General features: G+C 48.6%; 1 protein-coding gene across 2 annotated transcripts in view; it reads left to right on the top strand.

Moving 5' to 3' along the window:
• Positions 1 to 16,962, top strand: part of ACACA (acetyl-CoA carboxylase alpha) — a 103,680-nt gene that overhangs the window by 49,980 nt on the left and 36,738 nt on the right. For both annotated transcript variants that reach the window (XM_066563406.1, XM_066563404.1), the window contains 6 exons: positions 2,522 to 2,563; positions 2,911 to 3,126; positions 3,641 to 3,796; positions 6,277 to 6,480; positions 8,885 to 9,040; positions 9,833 to 9,979. In XM_066563406.1, the coding sequence (XP_066419503.1) occupies positions 2,522 to 2,563; positions 2,911 to 3,126; positions 3,641 to 3,796; positions 6,277 to 6,480; positions 8,885 to 9,040; positions 9,833 to 9,979 (921 nt within the window). The remainder of the gene's footprint in view (positions 1 to 2,521; positions 2,564 to 2,910; positions 3,127 to 3,640; positions 3,797 to 6,276; positions 6,481 to 8,884; positions 9,041 to 9,832; positions 9,980 to 16,962) is intronic.

Below are 16,962 nucleotides of genomic sequence, written 5' to 3'. Positions count from 1 at the left end.
AGGCTGTGCCCGTGGCATTGAGAGGGACCCTGGGGCTCTGAGTGTCCCTGGGTACCTGGCTGAGCTCAGGGAGCCACACTGCAGAGATTTCCTTGTGTTTCAGTGGTTCTTGTGTTCCCTTTCTGTTCTAAAGTGCAATTATCAGTGAAACCTTTGTATTTCCTCTGTAGTGTGGTGATTTCTTTTGGCTTCTTACTGGTGTTAGAATAACTTGAGTCACTGGAGGGACTGGTTAAATTTTGCTGAGTGGTTTTGTGGTGTGGGACCTGTTTGGTGCTCTTACTGCTGGGAATTGCTTCTTTCCCCAGGGCCTGGGCATCAGTGGGGTCTGGTTTAGGTGGCAGTGTAAGGCATAAACCAGATTTTTATCTCCTGGGTATCTACTTTTCAATTCTGGAAGTTGTCAGGAGCATTTGAAGTGCAAGAAATTCACCTTGTGCTCAACTCAGCTGGTCTGGGAAGGCTTACGAAGGGAAAACTGGTTTACAAATCAGCAGAAATAGTGTTTGAACCTGGCACCACGTGGGAATTGTTGCTCACTGTACAGGTACAGAGGTGTCAGTCAACAGCTTAGGAAACTGGATTTTGTGGAGAGTCTTTTGGGACATTCAGCAAGAAAATCTGGGCTTTAGGTGTGAAAAAGGAAGTTTTGGAGGACAGAATGGGTGTTGAAAGATGAGAGTTGCTGCGTAAGTGCTGTGGGACGTGCCAGAGGTCAGAAAGGAGGCACAGAACAGGAGGAACCATCCCCAAGCTGTGCCTGGACCCTCAGTGTGGGGTCACCTGGCTGCAGAGTTTGTGGAGCACTTGGGAGCTGCTCTGTCAGTGTTTGTCACTGTCTGCTGTCCCAGCCCCTTCATTACTGGACCAGCTATTAACTTAGCCAGGCCTGGGCTCGGGTTTGTTTTTGTTTTAATTACAGTCTATATAATTAGTTCCCAGCATGTTGAGGTAATAGAGAGTTGCTCCAGCAAGCTTCCAATTTCCTCATCTCATTAGGTTTTTAACGTGATTATTAGTATAATAATCAACTCTGATGATTTCTGGTGCAGCTTCTCGCATTCTGCAGTTTGCAGGGTGTCTTGATTGGCTAATTTAGGCAAATTATTTTGATTGTCTTGATGATGGTTGGTTGATTAGAACACAGCAGGGGTATAATTCTTCTGCCTAGGAAATGGAGCACTCTTTTGGATTTTGGTACCAGGGCACTGAGGATTTTTGTGTGTGTGCACATCTAATTATGATATTTGCCCACCACACCAGTGAGGTGCCCTGGAAGCAATTCCATTAGTGGTGGGATGAGCCTGGGGATGGTGGGAGAAGCTGGCAGCCTGCAGAGGGGGACAGGTAGGAGGGACTGGGAGAAGTCAGGAAACATGGAAGAGGTTTTTTCTAGGATGAGGCTCACAGACAATTGATATATTGAGTGAGCCTGAAGTTTTAGGCAGCATTTCTTGTACCACTGCTTATTTTGGAAGGGTTTCCAGGCAAACACAAGTTGTTTTGCTCAACTGAGTCTCATCAGGTGAGGTTTGGGGGCTGTTTCACCTAGGAGGGAAGGAAGAGGACTGACTGGAATAGTCCTTTTAGCTTTAGAATCTGTGCTGGCTCGTGCAGTGTCACTGGTTGTCACACTCCCTCCAGCTGGGCTTGTTTCATCTTTCATGGGTAATGGAATGTGAGCCAGAAATTCCGTGTCTCCAGGTCAGATTCCCTGGTTTTTTTTTGCTTAGTGAGCCAGTTCTGCTGAGTTGTGTGTGTCCCCCCAGGTCACCTTCAGCACAGGCAGCAGAGTTCCCACGTGGTGCAAGCACTGCCCAAAGCCCTGCCCAGTAAAACCCCAGTTCCAGAGGAGGGGGTGCATCTGCCTGGGTGGAACTGGAGGGACAGGATGCTGTCCAGGCCTCCTCTCTTCATCTAAGATTTGTACCACATTTCAAAAAACTCTCAAGGTCCTGCCAGGGTTTTATCTGTGCAACAGAAAACCAGAGAAACTCAGTGGTAGATGGGGGATTTTTGTAATTTTTTTGCTGCTCCTTACAGGAGAATAAAGTGATTTGATTGCAGCTCCCAGGTTTCCTTGGGAAGAGAGTATTTCTGGCAGTAATGGTATGGAGAGAGCTGTAGAATAAGATCATTGTTCTGTGTACGTCTGCATCCATAACAGAGTGTTCATATCACTCCAGACATTTCCACTGGAATTTCAATCATAACAGATCTAGGAAAAGTTTCCCTCTACTGTCTGGACACTTGTGTGTTATCTGTTGTTGTCTGTTGACAATAATAATCAAAAGCCAATCAAGCAGCCTCTTTTGCATTAGTGAGGGCAGGTTTAAGCTGCCTCTGCTGCCTTGAGGGTGATTTGATTTTCCACCACCTTTGTGATGTTGGGAAAGTAGCTGGGAACAGCTTGTGTCACCTCCTGTGCTGTGGTGCTGCCCCAGGAGTGGCCTGAGAGCACTCTGGGGACATCAGTGCTTGCTCTGGGGGCACTAACACTGTTGTTTTCATTTTCAAACAGAGGGAATTCCCAAAGTTCTTCACCTTCCGTGCCCGGGATAAGGTGAGTTGGATGTTTTTAACACTTTTCTCCAAGTGTTGGCTTTATCTTTCCTTCATGCAGTGACTCACTACTCAGAATCAGGACAAAACCTTCTGGTTTCTGTGGAAAAGAGGGTTTTTTGAGGGGGGTGGACTTGAGAATTTGCTGCCCTGCAATTTGTGTTATTCAGCAATTTCACAGCTCCCAGTTCTGCGTGAGATTGAAGAGTCTGGGTTGGATTTGTTTGAATTCTTAGAGTTTGAATTAAATATGAAATTTCATAAGGGGCGTGGTGGGAGTTCTTCCCTGAGTGTTTCACCTTTCCAATGCCCTCTTTCCCACCCTGTGCTGTGTCCCTGGCCCTGCAGTTTGAGGAGGACAGGATTTACAGGCACCTGGAGCCTGCCCTGGCCTTCCAGCTGGAGCTGAACCGCATGAGGAACTTTGACCTGACGGCCATCCCCTGTGCCAACCACAAGATGCACCTCTACCTGGGGGCTGCCAAGGTGGAGGTGGGCACGGAGGTCACAGACTACAGGTTCTTCGTCAGGGCCATCATAAGGCACTCGGACCTGGTGACCAAGGTGGGTTTGTCCCTGTGCAAGGCTCTGAGTAAAGCCAGGGTCACCCTAGGGAGCTGCAGGAGCCAGAAGTGGCCATTCCCTGTATGGAGGGCTGGGGGTGGTGCCCTCTCCTTGCTGGTGCTGCTCTCAGAACCACCCCTTTGGAGTCCTGCTATTCCTGTGCTCCAGGGAGATTTTTCAGGGCCCAAGATGAGTGTCATAAATCCTTAGATTTGGAGGCAACAGTGGCTTGCCCTGTGTGGTTTCAGATTTACTGTGAGCTAAAGGAGGGCACAAGGCAGCCAGGGGTGGGATCCAGGCACTGGGAGCACTGGCTCTGTGCTGGGGATGGGTCTGCTCCAGGGCTGTACATGGGGTTTTTCCCCTCCATCACACCCTCCTGCAGTTCTCCAAACTGTGGAGAATTCCTCTCCATTTTCCCCTCCATCACACCCTCCTGCAGTTCTCCAAACCTTGCATTGTGGGGCAGTGATTTGTGAGTCAGAACTCAGTGTTTTGTTGGCGCTTCTGGCAGGAAGCCTCCTTTGAGTACCTGCAGAACGAGGGTGAACGTTTGCTGCTGGAGGCCATGGATGAGCTGGAGGTGGCCTTCAACAACACCAACGTGCGCACGGACTGCAACCACATCTTCCTCAACTTCGTGCCCACCGTCATCATGGACCCCTCCAAGGTGGGAGCTCCTGTCCAGCTCGGGGCTGCTTGTCTTTCCAGGACTTCATTTCTCAGAAATAAAAGGTTTTCTGTTCATAGAACCACAGGAGCATGGAGTGGTTTGGGGTGGAAGGGACCTTAAAGCTCATCCTGTTCCAACCCTGACACCTTCCACTGTCCCGGGGTGCTCCAAGCCCCATCCAGCCTGGCCTTGGACACTTCCAGCCTTTGCCAGGTCCTCCTCACCCTCATAGTCAGGAATTCCTTCCCAATATCCCACCCAACCCTGCCCTCCAGCACTTTAAAACCGTTTTGTTGAGCAGCTCAGCTCCTCTGTGTAAACTGAGGGACAATTATTAGAAATATGTTTTGTGTTTGAAATGAAACCTATTTTTTCATTGTGTGTTTGAGGTAAACAGTTTTAATAAGGAAGCAGATCTTCTGTTTGTTGCAAAAGTTGAGATTCCATCCAAATATAACATGAGATAAATTAGGAGCTTAAAAAGAATCTGTAAATTCACAAAAAGTGCCTCATTTTCAGTCTCTGGTACAAAACCACAGGGATGAACGTTATAAATAAATGAACGTTAAGCTTTGTAGATGCACAAATGAAAGTGTTCAGGCATAAAGGATGTTTGTGGCTAGCAGAATCACCACAAAGCAAGTCCCAAGCCCGGGCTGAATTTAGCTGGAAATCAGCATTCAGTTCATGGGTACCCAAAGATGAGAGCTGACCTTTCCTGAGGAGAACAGCCGAAAGTTATAAAGATGAATTGGGTATCAAAATAACTCTCTCTTGCTTGCTGACTTTTAAATCATGATTAAAAATTGGTGGCTTAAATCCCTTTTGGATGAACCTTTCCTGGTGCATCCAGAGCTGTTGGTTCCCAGGAAGTTCAGAAGAAGCTGGAATATTCATCCCTGGAAGCTGGGCTGCCCTCAGATACAAACCATGACTTTTGCTTGAGCTGCTGTGCAAAAGAGACTTTTTTTGGGAAAAATATTTAACCCAGCCTATAAATTGCCTTCTTTTAATATGTGCTTTGCCCACAGTGGTATTTTATAAAGTTTAATAGAAGAGCAGAAGGCCCAGCTCCAAGTGGTAATTGCTTTGTTGATTTAAAGCTCCGTGCAGGCAGTGAAATGTGATTATTGTGCATACAAGGGCTACAAAACTGCTTGCCAAGGATTTGGCTTCCCTGGATTCTGTAGTTCTCAGGTGTGAGTGGTGCCTGTGCAGGGGAGGCAGGGGGTCCCTGTGCTGGTTGGGCTTGATGATCACCAAGGTCTTTTCCAACTTAATGATTCTGTGGTTCCGTGTGCCATGAGGAAACAGAGATGTGAATCCAGCACTGTCCCACTACATCAGTCCCCAGGTGGAGTTCCTGCCTGCCTCAAGGCTTAGGATGAGGAGGGACAGGTCACCAAGGTCCTGTAACTGCACTGGGCACACTGCTGATGTGGAGCCATGGGATGGGAGGGATGCAGAGCAGTGATGGATCCAGGAAGAATCCCAGAATGGTTTGGGTTGGAGGGGATCTTAGGGCCCATCTCACTGCACCCCTGGCCCAGGCAGGGCCATCTGACAGAGCCTGGGTAACCTGGTGCCTGCTGAGGAAGCTTTTAGCTCTGTGCAGATCGAGGAGTCGGTGCGCTCCATGGTGGTGCGCTCCATGGTGATGCGCTCCATGGTGATGCGCTCCATGGTGATGCACTATGGGAGCTGCTTTTGGAAGAATCCCAGAATGGTTTGGGTTGGAAGGGACCTTAGAGCCTTGGGTTGGAAGGGACCTTAGAGCCCCTGGCCCAGGCAGGACCCCCTCCCAGCCCTGCTGAGGAAGGCTTTTCCCCCTTTCACCCTGTGCAGATCGAGGAGTCGGTGCGCTCCATGGTGGTGCGCTCCATGGTGATGTGCTCCATGGTGATGCACTATGGGAGCTGCTTTTGGAAGAATCCCAGAATGGTTTGGGTTGGAAAGGACCTTAGAGCCTTGGGTTGGAAGGGACGTTAGAGCCCCTGGCCCAGGCAGGGCCTGCTCCCAGCCCTGCTGAGGAAGGCTTTTCCCCTTTGCCCTGTGCAGATCGAGGAGTCGGTGCGCTCCATGGTGGTGCGCTCCATGGTGATGTGCTCCATGGTGATGCACTATGGGAGCTGCTTTTGGAAGAATCCCAGAATGGTTTGGGTTGGAAAGGACCTTAGAGCCTTGGGTTGGAAGGGACGTTAGAGCCCCTGGCCCAGGCAGGGCCTGCTCCCAGCCCTGCTGAGGAAGGCTTTTCCCCTTTGCCCTGTGCAGATCGAGGAGTCGGTGCGCTCCATGGTGGTGCGCTCCATGGTGATGTGCTCCATGGTGATGCACTATGGGAGCTGCTTTTGGAAGAATCCCAGAATGGTTTGGGTTGGAAAGGACCTTAGAGCCTTGGGTTGGAAGGGACGTTAGAGCCCCTGGCCCAGGCAGGGCCCGCTCCCAGCCCTGCTGAGGAAGGCTTTTCCCCTGTGCAGATCGAGGAGTCGGTGCGCTCCATGGTGATGCGCTACGGCAGCCGCCTGTGGAAGCTGCGGGTCCTGCAGGCCGAGCTGAAGATCAACATCCGCCTGACGCCCACGGGGAAGGCCATCCCCATCCGCCTCTTCCTCACCAACGAGTCGGGCTACTACCTGGACATCAGCCTCTACAAGGAGGTGACAGACTCCAGGACGGGCCAGGTACGTCCCTGGGGACGCAGGGCTGGGTGGGGAGGTCGGGAAGGGGACACGTTCCACCTGGTGGAGCTCCTCTGTGGGTTGTGGTGTTCCCAGGGAATCACAGAAGGGTTTGGGTTGGGAGGCACCCTGGAGCTCATCCCATTCCAGCCCCCTGCCCTGGGCATGGGTATTGGAGTCCTGGATGCTGGGAATTTTAAACTTTCCGTGCTGAAGGGCACAAGAAAATGAAGGCAATGCAGCGATGAAGTGGCACATCCTCACACAGACACCTTCCACTAGACCAGGTTGCTTCAAGCCCCGCAATACGTTTTAATTTAACACAAAGAGCTTAGCCAAAGGAAGGAGAATGTAAAGATAAACTTGCAGCAGCAGATGTGACAATGTAAGCAATTAAATCAGTCAGGATTTCTGGTTGTTTTGTGCCCTCAGTCATTTGGGCAGCTGTTTTCCCAAACAATTTTCCTCAGAGTGCTCAAAAAAGTACTAGAAAAGGAATCACTGCTGATGCTCATCCTGTAGGTTGTAATAAAAAATATTATTAATTATACATTTTCCTGAGTAGATAGAAGAAAATCTTTGAATGTGTCCTTTAAATTCTAAAGATATCAGGGATGACCTGGGTAGGAAGATGTAAAATTATGGAAGGTGCTTTTATATCATTTTTCTGAAGCGTAATGGGCTCTTTTGGAATGGTTGTGGCTGTTGTGGTATTTCTGTTTTCCATGGTGTGGGAACAGTGTGGTTAACTGAAATACCTACATATGCTAAAATCCATGGAGCATGGGATGCATGGAAAATATTTAAATAGAGAAATGTTTACATCTCCCTCTGTAATCATCTCTCTGCCAGGCAGGAGAAGCAGCAGAATAAATCACTTGGGCACTGTGAATGCAGCACACAAAGTGCTGAGTCACCTTTCTCCCCCTTTTTCCTTTTAATTTTTCCAGCGAGCTGCTGGCCATGGAGTCCATCCAGCTCTGAGATCCCAGAGCAGATAGTGTCAGTGTGTTTTACCTCATTCCTGCCTTTGAGGGGAGATGAGGAAAGAAAAGAACATTTTAATAATCTCCAGCAGCTCAGCTTAACCCTTGAGTTGGGTCAGTCACTCGTGAAGGTCACAAGTGAACTCTGAACTGATGAGCTTTGTTATTTAAAGCTTGGGGAATGGGCTCGTGTGGGTGTGTGAGGCTTTAGCAACTTTCCAGTATTAAATTTGATTTGTTTTCCAGAATATTAAACACATTTTAGTTAAAAAATATACTGATATTTTTAGGGAGCTTCCCCCTCATGATGGAGGTTTATAGGATGAGTTCAGATCTGGGGAATTTTTCCTGTGTTTCCAGAGGGTTCTTTTAAACTTCGAGAAATCTTTCAAAAAAAATTCAGATAATACTGATGTGCTGGGTACTTTCATGACTTCTGAAGAATGGGAGGATGGCTTCATGGTGAGAGAATGACCCTGATCTCTTGTTTCTCAGTAGTGATAAGTGGTGGTGCTCAGCACAGACTTCTCCAGTTCCCTTCAGAGCTGCTGTGGAGCTTTCCAGAGATTTAAGGAGAATTTCCAAGTGCAGATCCTGGCAGATCCCAAGACAGTCTTTGTCACAAACACTCATTACCCTGAACAAATGCTTCTCCCATTAAAGAAGCTGCCTCCCAAATCAATGTTTGTGCAGCCTGAAGAGAGCATAAACTGCTGGTTTTTTCTAAAAATAAAAATAGGCTTTACTGAATTTTGTGTAACTCTTCAATTAATTCCTCTTCAATTAGCTGAATTCTGTTAAACACATCCTGGTCATGTCCCTCCTGCCAGGTGTGTCCTTGTTAAGCAGTGTTTTGGGCCGTTTAAGGCATTTTTATCCCGTTTTTATCTCCTCCTGTATCTCCCTTGGAAAGCTTCCCTCCCAAGTCCTGCCTGCCCAGAATATATAGAGCCATGAAGCACAGCAGTTGATAATTCATGTTGCTACTCTGGGAAAATCTTTTAAACTTACAATATCAAAACTTCAAGCCCCATGACATATGCAAGTCTTGACCTGGCTGGCGGGCGCAGCCGCGGATCCCCATCCATAAATAACAGAGCTCTCCTGGCTGCTCCCAGCATCCATGGGCACAGACAGGGGCTCAGGGGAGCTGCTGGGGACTGGGAGCTCCTCTCAGGGCCCAGTTTGTGCTGGGGATGTGGCTCTGTGTGCTCTGGGCTCCTCGGGTTGTGGCAGTGAGTCTGGGATGGTGCGGGGACGGTGCTGAGGCGTCCCCAAAGGGCAGCAGGGTGTGATGGAGCCTGGCTGTGCCAGCACGAGCAGCCTTGCAGAGGGCAGGGACAGGCAGGCTGCAGCAGCCTGGGGGTTTTTGCTGAGGGCTGGATCAGCTCTGTGTACAGAACCCCTGGTTTGTCCTGCAGATCATGTTCCAGGCATATGGAGACAAGCAGGGACCACTCCATGGGATGCTGATCAACACTCCCTATGTGACCAAGGACCTGCTGCAGTCCAAGAGGTTCCAGGCACAAACTTTAGGGACATCCTATGTCTATGACATTCCTGAGATGTTCAGGCAGGTGAGTGTTCTTTGGGCTCTTCTTGTTGTTCCTTTCTTTGCCATCCTGGTTGTCAGGGGAGCCAGGGACCTGGAGTGGCTGCCAGTGATCCCCAGGGAATATCAGCTATGGATTGAATCCACTTTGAGTGAGGTTAGGATAAACTGGAGTTCCATGAGTGAGTCAAACAGTGGAGGGTGAAACATAAACCATCTCCCCTCTCTTGTTGCTGTTTGCTTTCCCACCTTGTCATCTGCCCTTCCTAGATGATGTTTCTGATTTGCTGGGTTCTATCCCCAACCACCTCGTTCCCATTTCACTTTGGGGGAAACTGTTTCCCAATTCAAATCCCAGAGCAGGTGCTCTCCCTGGAGCACTGTCAGTCACGCTGGCAGGAGGGATATTTCAGGGTGTCCTGAGCTGGGAATAGCCCCAGATTCTGCTGGGAATACCACACTGGAGTAGATTGAAATATAATATAAATATTAACGTAGATATTTATGTTATATTCGATATAATGTTATATTTACGATATATGCGATATAACGTAAATATAACTTGCGTTATGTATGATATAACAAATATTTATATTTTAAATTATATATATATTATTTATATCTATATGATATTTATATTATGTACTATAACTATATTTCTATTTGTATACTATTATATAACAATATTATTATATTAATATAATATTATTATATTTATAATAATATTAATGTAAATATTACATAGATTGAAATATAAATATTGAATATAGATATTTATGGGTGTCATTGCTAACGAGGATTTCCCCTGTGCCCCCAGTCCCTGATCAAGCTGTGGAACTCCATGAACGAGCACGCCTTCCTGCCCCCAGCACCTCTGCCCTCTGACATCCTGACCTACACGGAGCTGGTGCTGGATGACCAGGGCCAGCTCGTGCACATGAACAGGCTGCCAGGAGGAAACGAGGCAAGTGCCCCTTCCCTCCCTGCTGCTGCTCCCTCCCTGCCCCACAGGACCTTGTGCTTTGGGCTGGGTTTGGCCATTGTAATGAGAATTTGCCAGCCGGGCACAGAATCTGTCCGTTCAGCCTTTCACAGATGGAATCTCGCTCTTGAAAATGAGATTTTTGTTTCATTAAAAATTAATACCTTCCCTACAATGGGTATTTTAACTTCCCTAGTAAATGATGATTCCATTTCAAACCTGTGCCTATGCTGGGCTTCCTTCATAATTAGAAAATGCTCATTCAGCTGTTCCAGGTAACTGGAGTTTGTATTTGAGCAAAATGTGTTTTACAAGACTAAATAGAAATATTTTCATTTTCTGAGAAAAACCCAAACCACAGAAAAATCTGGTTTATGCTTCCATTTCCGTCCTCCCTACACAATTTGTATCAAGGTGTGTGGAACCTCCCTCTCTAGAGCAGGATTTACTCAAGAGTTACAACGAGCTGATGCTGGGGGTGGCAGAAGCACTCCTGGAGCTCAAGCAGGAGGAGACTTTGGTTTTTCTGGGTGCAAAAAAATTGCAGCTTTGGAATGACTGCAGAGTAAAGAGAACCGCTAGAAGATGTGGTGGTTATTTTTGTGGGAATTAGTAAGTGAATGTTCCAAAGTAATTTAAATTTGAACAGTTCTAAGTGATGGTATCATTTTTTTTTATTTCTTGGTGTCGTTGAACTGTATTTTCCTAAAATCGCAGCTTAAGGTTTGCAAAGGCTCTGTTAAACCCATCAGGGTATGGATGCAAGGAAACAGAGGTTTTCCTCACCATTTCCTGCGTGCACCTTGTCAGGGGGGAAGGTTTGGAATAGGATTTTTGCACATTACCCCTGATGGTGTCTGTGGGGTCGCTGCGGCCTTGTCTTCTGCTGGACTTGAGGAGAAATGTTTGAACTGGTCTGATTAAAGCTGGAATGAGCTTTTCCCTGCGTTCCCAGGGCAGGCTGAGGCTGCTGGGGAGCCTTGTGCCATCATCTTTCTCTCCTTCCCTGCTCTCATTCAGCGTTGGAGTGGATGGTGGCTGGGGAAATAGCAAAGTCCCTCAGGGACGTCGCTCTGTTCTTGCTGAAATTACAAGCACAGAGCTGCCTGGGCATGAACATGTAGTGTTTACTCTGCCAGTATGAATACAAATAGTCTTATTATAAGAGATTCTGTACCCAAAGACCACCAAAAAAAAAAAAAAAATTAGGAGATTTTTTTTTAACCCTTGGTAGACTTGGTTGTGCTCGGTCTGTAAAGAAATCACATGGCTGTTGTGGTGTGTGGGGTGTTGGTATTTAAATTAATCTGATCCAATGTGATCTATCAAATGTCTTCTTGCCCAGAGGGGTTGTAGAGGTTGTGGGCTCCCCATCCCTGGCAGTGTCCAAGGCCAGGCTGGATGGGCTTGGAGCAGCCTGAGACAGTGGGAGGTGTCCCTGCCATGGCAGGGGGAACTGGATGGGCACTGAGGTCCCTCCAGCTCTGAGTCTGTGCCCCAGAGATCCAGAGCTGGTCCCAGTGAGCTGGCTGACAGGTGAAATAGGAACTTCTCAGGGAAATGTGAGGCTTTTATTATTATTATTTTTCTTTCTTGCCAGCAAAAGGTGCTGATTCTCTGAATTCAAACTCATTGGAGAGACTGCCCATTGTGTTTTCTAGTAAAGAGGAGATGTCTGCTGGGGATTGCTGTCTGTGGTGAAGCTTGCTGTTGTTGGGTGCATTCACGTTCCTGCTCTCCTTGTTTTGGATCAGAGGCTCAGAGCCATTCCCACGCTTCCAGTGGGAGCCTGGCACGGGGGTCAGGGCTTGGCCTTCCTGACAGTTGCATTTCCTCCGTGTGAAAAGGGGTCAAGACACTTGTGCTGTTACAGCGTTCAGCTGAGCTGAGTGCCCTGAGTGTCTGAGCTGATGGGGGGAATTGAGAAAGCAGCATAAAATCAGGAGATCTGTGGGCAGTGTGTTCAGCCAGAGCTGCAGTCCCTGCTCTGACAGGGGCAGGGCAGGAGCTCCAGCCTGGGGCTCTCCCTGTCCTCACAGAGCTGGCAAGCAGCATTCTGGGCAATAATCTCTCTGTGTTTTCAGGACAGTCTTGAGGTCTCAGGGCTTCTCCCAGTCCCAGAGGTTTTTCTGGTAGCTCAGGACCACTCCCCTCGCCCACCGCACCACTGCAGTAATTAGCTCTTTGCTTTGGTCTCAACAAAGAAGCCAAGGAATTAATGGACTGTGAAAATACAGGTTGCTCTTTATTCCTAGGCTGCTCTGGCTGCTCCAGAGCAGAGGGTCCCAGTCCTTGTCCTGCTGGCCCTGCCCTGCCCTTGGGGCACAGCACCATCACTGCAGGGCCTTTTCCATCCTCTGACCATCCAGAGGACACCTCTTTTTCCACTTTGTCACAGAATCCCAGACTGGTTTGGGTTGGAAGGACCTTAAACCTCGTCCTGTTCCTCCCCTGGTGTGGGGCTGTGCTAAAAATGGGGAATTCTCTGAAAGGGCTGGGAATTGGTGAGCACAGAGCAGTTCAGGGGTGTCTCCACCACTGTGTAAATCACCGTGCTGGAGACAAGACCTGGAGCACAGTGACACCCCCTTCAAAGCCCAGGGCTTTGTTCCCCAGATTAGCATATTAGCACAAATCTCAGTGTGAAAAGGTAATTCCCTCAGCCCCTTGCAGAACTCAATATATTCCTTGTCAGTCCTGAGCCAGGCATTGGGATGCTTTTCTATAGCACTTTATGTATTTTGACTACAATTTCCCCTGATCCTCTGGCACCAGGAAAGCACCAGCTGCTGATAAGACCCAACTAATCTTCAAGGACAAGGAGAAAGTGATGTAAGGAGGGCCTGCAGCAACACCCCACATCCCCCTTCATCCCTCTGCCGGTGCCAATGGAAAATGTCATTTTCCCCACTGGCACTAGATGTCACAGTTTTTCCTCCTCAGCAGCACGAGGATCAGAAATAATCCACAGTCACCGCTGCTGGCTGGAGCTTTGCCTGCTGCACCTTTCCTGGCTAGCTGGGAAGGTTTGGCCAGGGGAAATTCAGGATGGCAGAGGGCTCCTGGAATGCTGCTCTGGTGGCTTCCCGGATTGCCAGAGGCAGGAAGGTGTAGCTAATGCATTTTATACAAGCACGGCTTCATCGCTGAGCTGCATGTTCTGCTTTGTCACCCCCTGTTCCTGCATTTTATGGCAGGCACAGGGAATTAAAACAGCAGCCAGAGCTGCAGATTTCTTGGAGGGTTTTCAAATCCCCAAATCCAAGCCTTCCAGGAACAGGGATGGAAGAGGTGGCACAGTTTTATTCTCTGTGCTCACATAGATGTTTGAACAGGTGTATGTGGGTCACATGGATACAGGAATGGTCTTGCCCACAGGAAAGCCCCTGATGAAGGTTTTGTGTTGCTCTCTGTAATGTATCTTTACCCATCTGTAAGTTCAGGAGGAGTTTCTCCATGGAAAGGGTGGCCAGGCACTTGAAGGGTGGTTTGGAGTCCCCATCCCTGGAGGTGTCCAGGGAATGAGTGGATGTGGCACTCTGGTCTGGGTGACAAGGTGGGGATGGGTCACAGGTAGGAGTTGATGATCTCGGAGGTCTTTTTCAAACCTGGGTGGTTCTGGGATCCTGTGACACCTTTCCCTGAGCTCTTGGTGTCATGCTGGAGCTGTTCCCTCCCGTTGCTCAGATCGTGCCAGCGTGCTTGGCTGGGCTGCCACCACCACGCTTGGATTGCTGAGGGACACCTTTTCCAGAGCCAAGAAGGAATCCTGGCTTTTGGCACTCCACCCTTGTCAAGGCACGGAGCTGGAATGCCTCTGGCAAACCATGTGCACTCTGCCCTTTTCCTGGGAGCTGCTTCATGCTCCAGATAAAAATGTAAAAGCTCTGCACAGTGTTAAGTGCAGAGAGTCACTCTTTTAGGTCTGAAGTTCCAGGCACCAGATTCAAATGTTGAAATGCCAAAATTGCTGCATCTGCACCAAGTAAATACCCACATTCAGCTTTCCAAATTTGGGTGTGAATGGATAAAATGAAGCCTGGCCTTCAGTCCCCAGGCTCAGCACCATCCTGTAGTGAGGGAAGTAGAATAAACCAGCACTGATCTCTTCTCTCTGGTGCCCAGTGACAGGACCTGAGGGAATGGCTGGAGCTGTGCCAGGGGAAGGTTTAGGTTGGATATTGGGAAAATGTTCTTCCCTCAGAGGGTGGTGGAGCACTGAACAAGCTCCCCAGGGAGTGGTCAAGGCTTCCAGAGCTCCAGGAGTGTTTGGACAGCACTCTCAGGGATGCACAAGGTGGGATTGTCAGGGTGTCTGTGCAGAGCGGGGAGCTGGACTGGATGATCCCTTCCAGCTCAGGATATTCCGTGATTCTGTTGGCTGTGCTTCTCCAGGAATTACAGAACCTGCCAGAAAGAGGCTGAGAAGCTCCCTGTCGCCAGCTGCCAGTGGCTCCCTGTGCTCGGAGCCTGCCGTGCTTCCCGGAGGGAGCCTGGGATCGGCTCCTTCCCCGTTCCCCTCGGAGCCTGCTGTCAACAGCTCTGCCTGCCACCGGCAGTCAATTTGGAACTGCATCAGTGTGTGTATTACTGCTCCCATCGATAGTGCAATTAATGTTGAAGTCAATTTTGGTGTTAATTTTAGGCCATGATTAGTGTTGACACTGGGTGTCAAACGAGCGGCGTTTACGAGCGCCGGGGAAGCGCCGTTCGTTAGCGCGCCCGTTTTACTGGCTCTTAATGCTTCCATTAAGGCCAGGATGGAGTGGGAGAAGGTGTGTGTAAAATTATACATCTGAAACTTGGGTGTCATCTCCGTGTGTCTGCGGGGCTGGGGCCGTTCAGGGAGCAAATGACAGCTGAGCACTGAATCCTAATCACAGTTTGGAGCATCAGAAATAATGATCACTTCTGATCGGGGCTCGTGAATAATTCATCCCCTTTGATTTTCACGTGCTGCCCACTGATACTTTTCAAACCAAATGTGTTCCTACAGGAGAATAATGGTCCCACTTCTTATGGAAATACCAGGGCACAAATCATTTTGCCAACATAAAAACAGTTAAATAAGACGGTTCCTGCTTTTATTTTTCCTCCGCCTCTTCTTCACTCCTGGGTGTGCTGGGAATGGAGCCATGGCAGGAGCAGCACTTCCAAACTGTGCTGCCTCTTCAAAAGAGCCTGTTCCAAAGCCAGGGCTGCTCACCATCACCTACCATTGCCTGCCAGTGCTCTTAGGTGATTAGCTCAGCCTGGCTAATTAACCTGGGAACTCTCCAGTTTTTGGAGTGCTGCCGTTAACTTAAAAATCTCGTTATTCCTTTTTTTTTTTCTGGAATAGAAAGCCATTCTCCACTGCCCATAAATCTCAACTGAATCTAGCAAATTTGTAGCAAAAAAAATTCCTTAGTTGTGCAGATCCCCGTGGCTTTTATTACTGGATAAATGGCACAAAACATGTGATGAATTGGGGAGGCAAAATACACCCAAGTTAATAGTGGTGCACTTTGAATTTTTTTTCCTAAACTGTATAGGGTTGCTCCATATTTGTCAACTGTAAACTGTTTTCAGGAGTTTGTGCCCTGGCTAGGTTGTTTCTGTTCTACTGGTGAGCACTGGCAAAAGGGACTTTACTGGTGTAGGGGACCCACGACCTTGGGTTAGGAAACTATTTCAACACCTCTGTTACAATCTGAATTTTCTAAATAAGAAATGCCTTAAATTGGCCTGTTTCCTGTGCTGTCAAAAATCCTCAAGCTGCTGAAAGTGAGGAAAATCTCTTACATCCTGGTGGGTGGGATGGAGTGTGGGACCAGCCCTGGGGACTCTCTGGTCCATCACTGGTCCCTCAGCCCTGACTGGCGGGGTCAGTGTGGCTGTAAGGAAACAACTGTCAGGGATTTTTGCTCCCTTCTTTGAAGCTGCTGCAGCATCTCTCTGTTCCAAACCCTGCAGCTGGATGCTGAGGTGGAACTGTAGGTCTGCAAATATTCAGAGGCAAAAAGATTATTCTGTTCTGACTTGTCAGAGTAGGAGTGGAGGAATCCAAGGAGAAGGTGAACTGAAACACTCTGTTAACTTGCAATCTCAGCTCTTGGAAGGGGAAGTGTAAGGAAGGATCTGCCAGTAGCTGGCTGTAATATTTTTGGATTGCTGCCTGCTTTACTTCCAATGACCCTTTGATTAATTCCTCTGCCTCTTTATTTTTTTTAATGAGCCTATTATGGCATATCTTATTGCAGATGCTGATTGGATCTGGGCTGTGTATTGTGCCATTTGGATGTGGATTAAATGGCACAGATCTATCTGCTGCCTCTCCCCCTCCCGCTTTAGTTCATCATGCTCAGAATTCCGAGGCTCCACAATGAGAGCCTCAGCCCTGCTGATTGCAGAGGATGTGCAATCGGCTTGAGGAATGTGTACTCAGGGCTTATGATCCTTGGGCAAGCGGGGACTGGGTGATGCATGTGGCTTTCAAGGGACGCTGCTGCTCCCATCTGTTAATGGAACTTGGAGCCCCGAGCGCTGCCTGAGGGATGGGGCAGGCAGGGGAGGGAGGGATGCTGCTGATCCCTCAGGAGATGGGCCAGCAGAGATCAGTGATTTTTTGGGGGAAAAAAAAAAAAAAGTGCAGTAAAAGGTGTTGCTTAGCCAGGTGGGTTTGGGATGGAGCTGCTGTGAAACTGGGGAAGGGAAAAGGGAAGAGAGGAAGGAATGAAGGGATATTTGAGATAGCAATGAAATAAAAAAGGGGGTTAAAATGAGGGTTGGGTGAGGGGGATGAGGGTGTGCGGTGATACCTGGGAATGCTGTGCGTTCACCTCACCCTGGGAGCACAGGGAATGCACAGCTCCCTGTGAGAGGGACGTGTTGGACCTGTGATAAACCCCTGAATGGGGAGAGGAAGAACCAGTGTGAGTGTCCTGGTGGGGTGAGAGCAGTGCAGAACGTGCTCCAAGGAATGT

This window comes from Molothrus aeneus, chromosome 20 (genome assembly GCF_037042795.1).
Source record: "Molothrus aeneus isolate 106 chromosome 20, BPBGC_Maene_1.0, whole genome shotgun sequence".
Lineage (NCBI taxonomy): Eukaryota > Metazoa > Chordata > Aves > Passeriformes > Icteridae > Molothrus > Molothrus aeneus.
The sequence above is the reverse complement of the archived record's forward strand: the minus strand, read 5'-3'. Positions and strand labels throughout refer to the sequence as shown.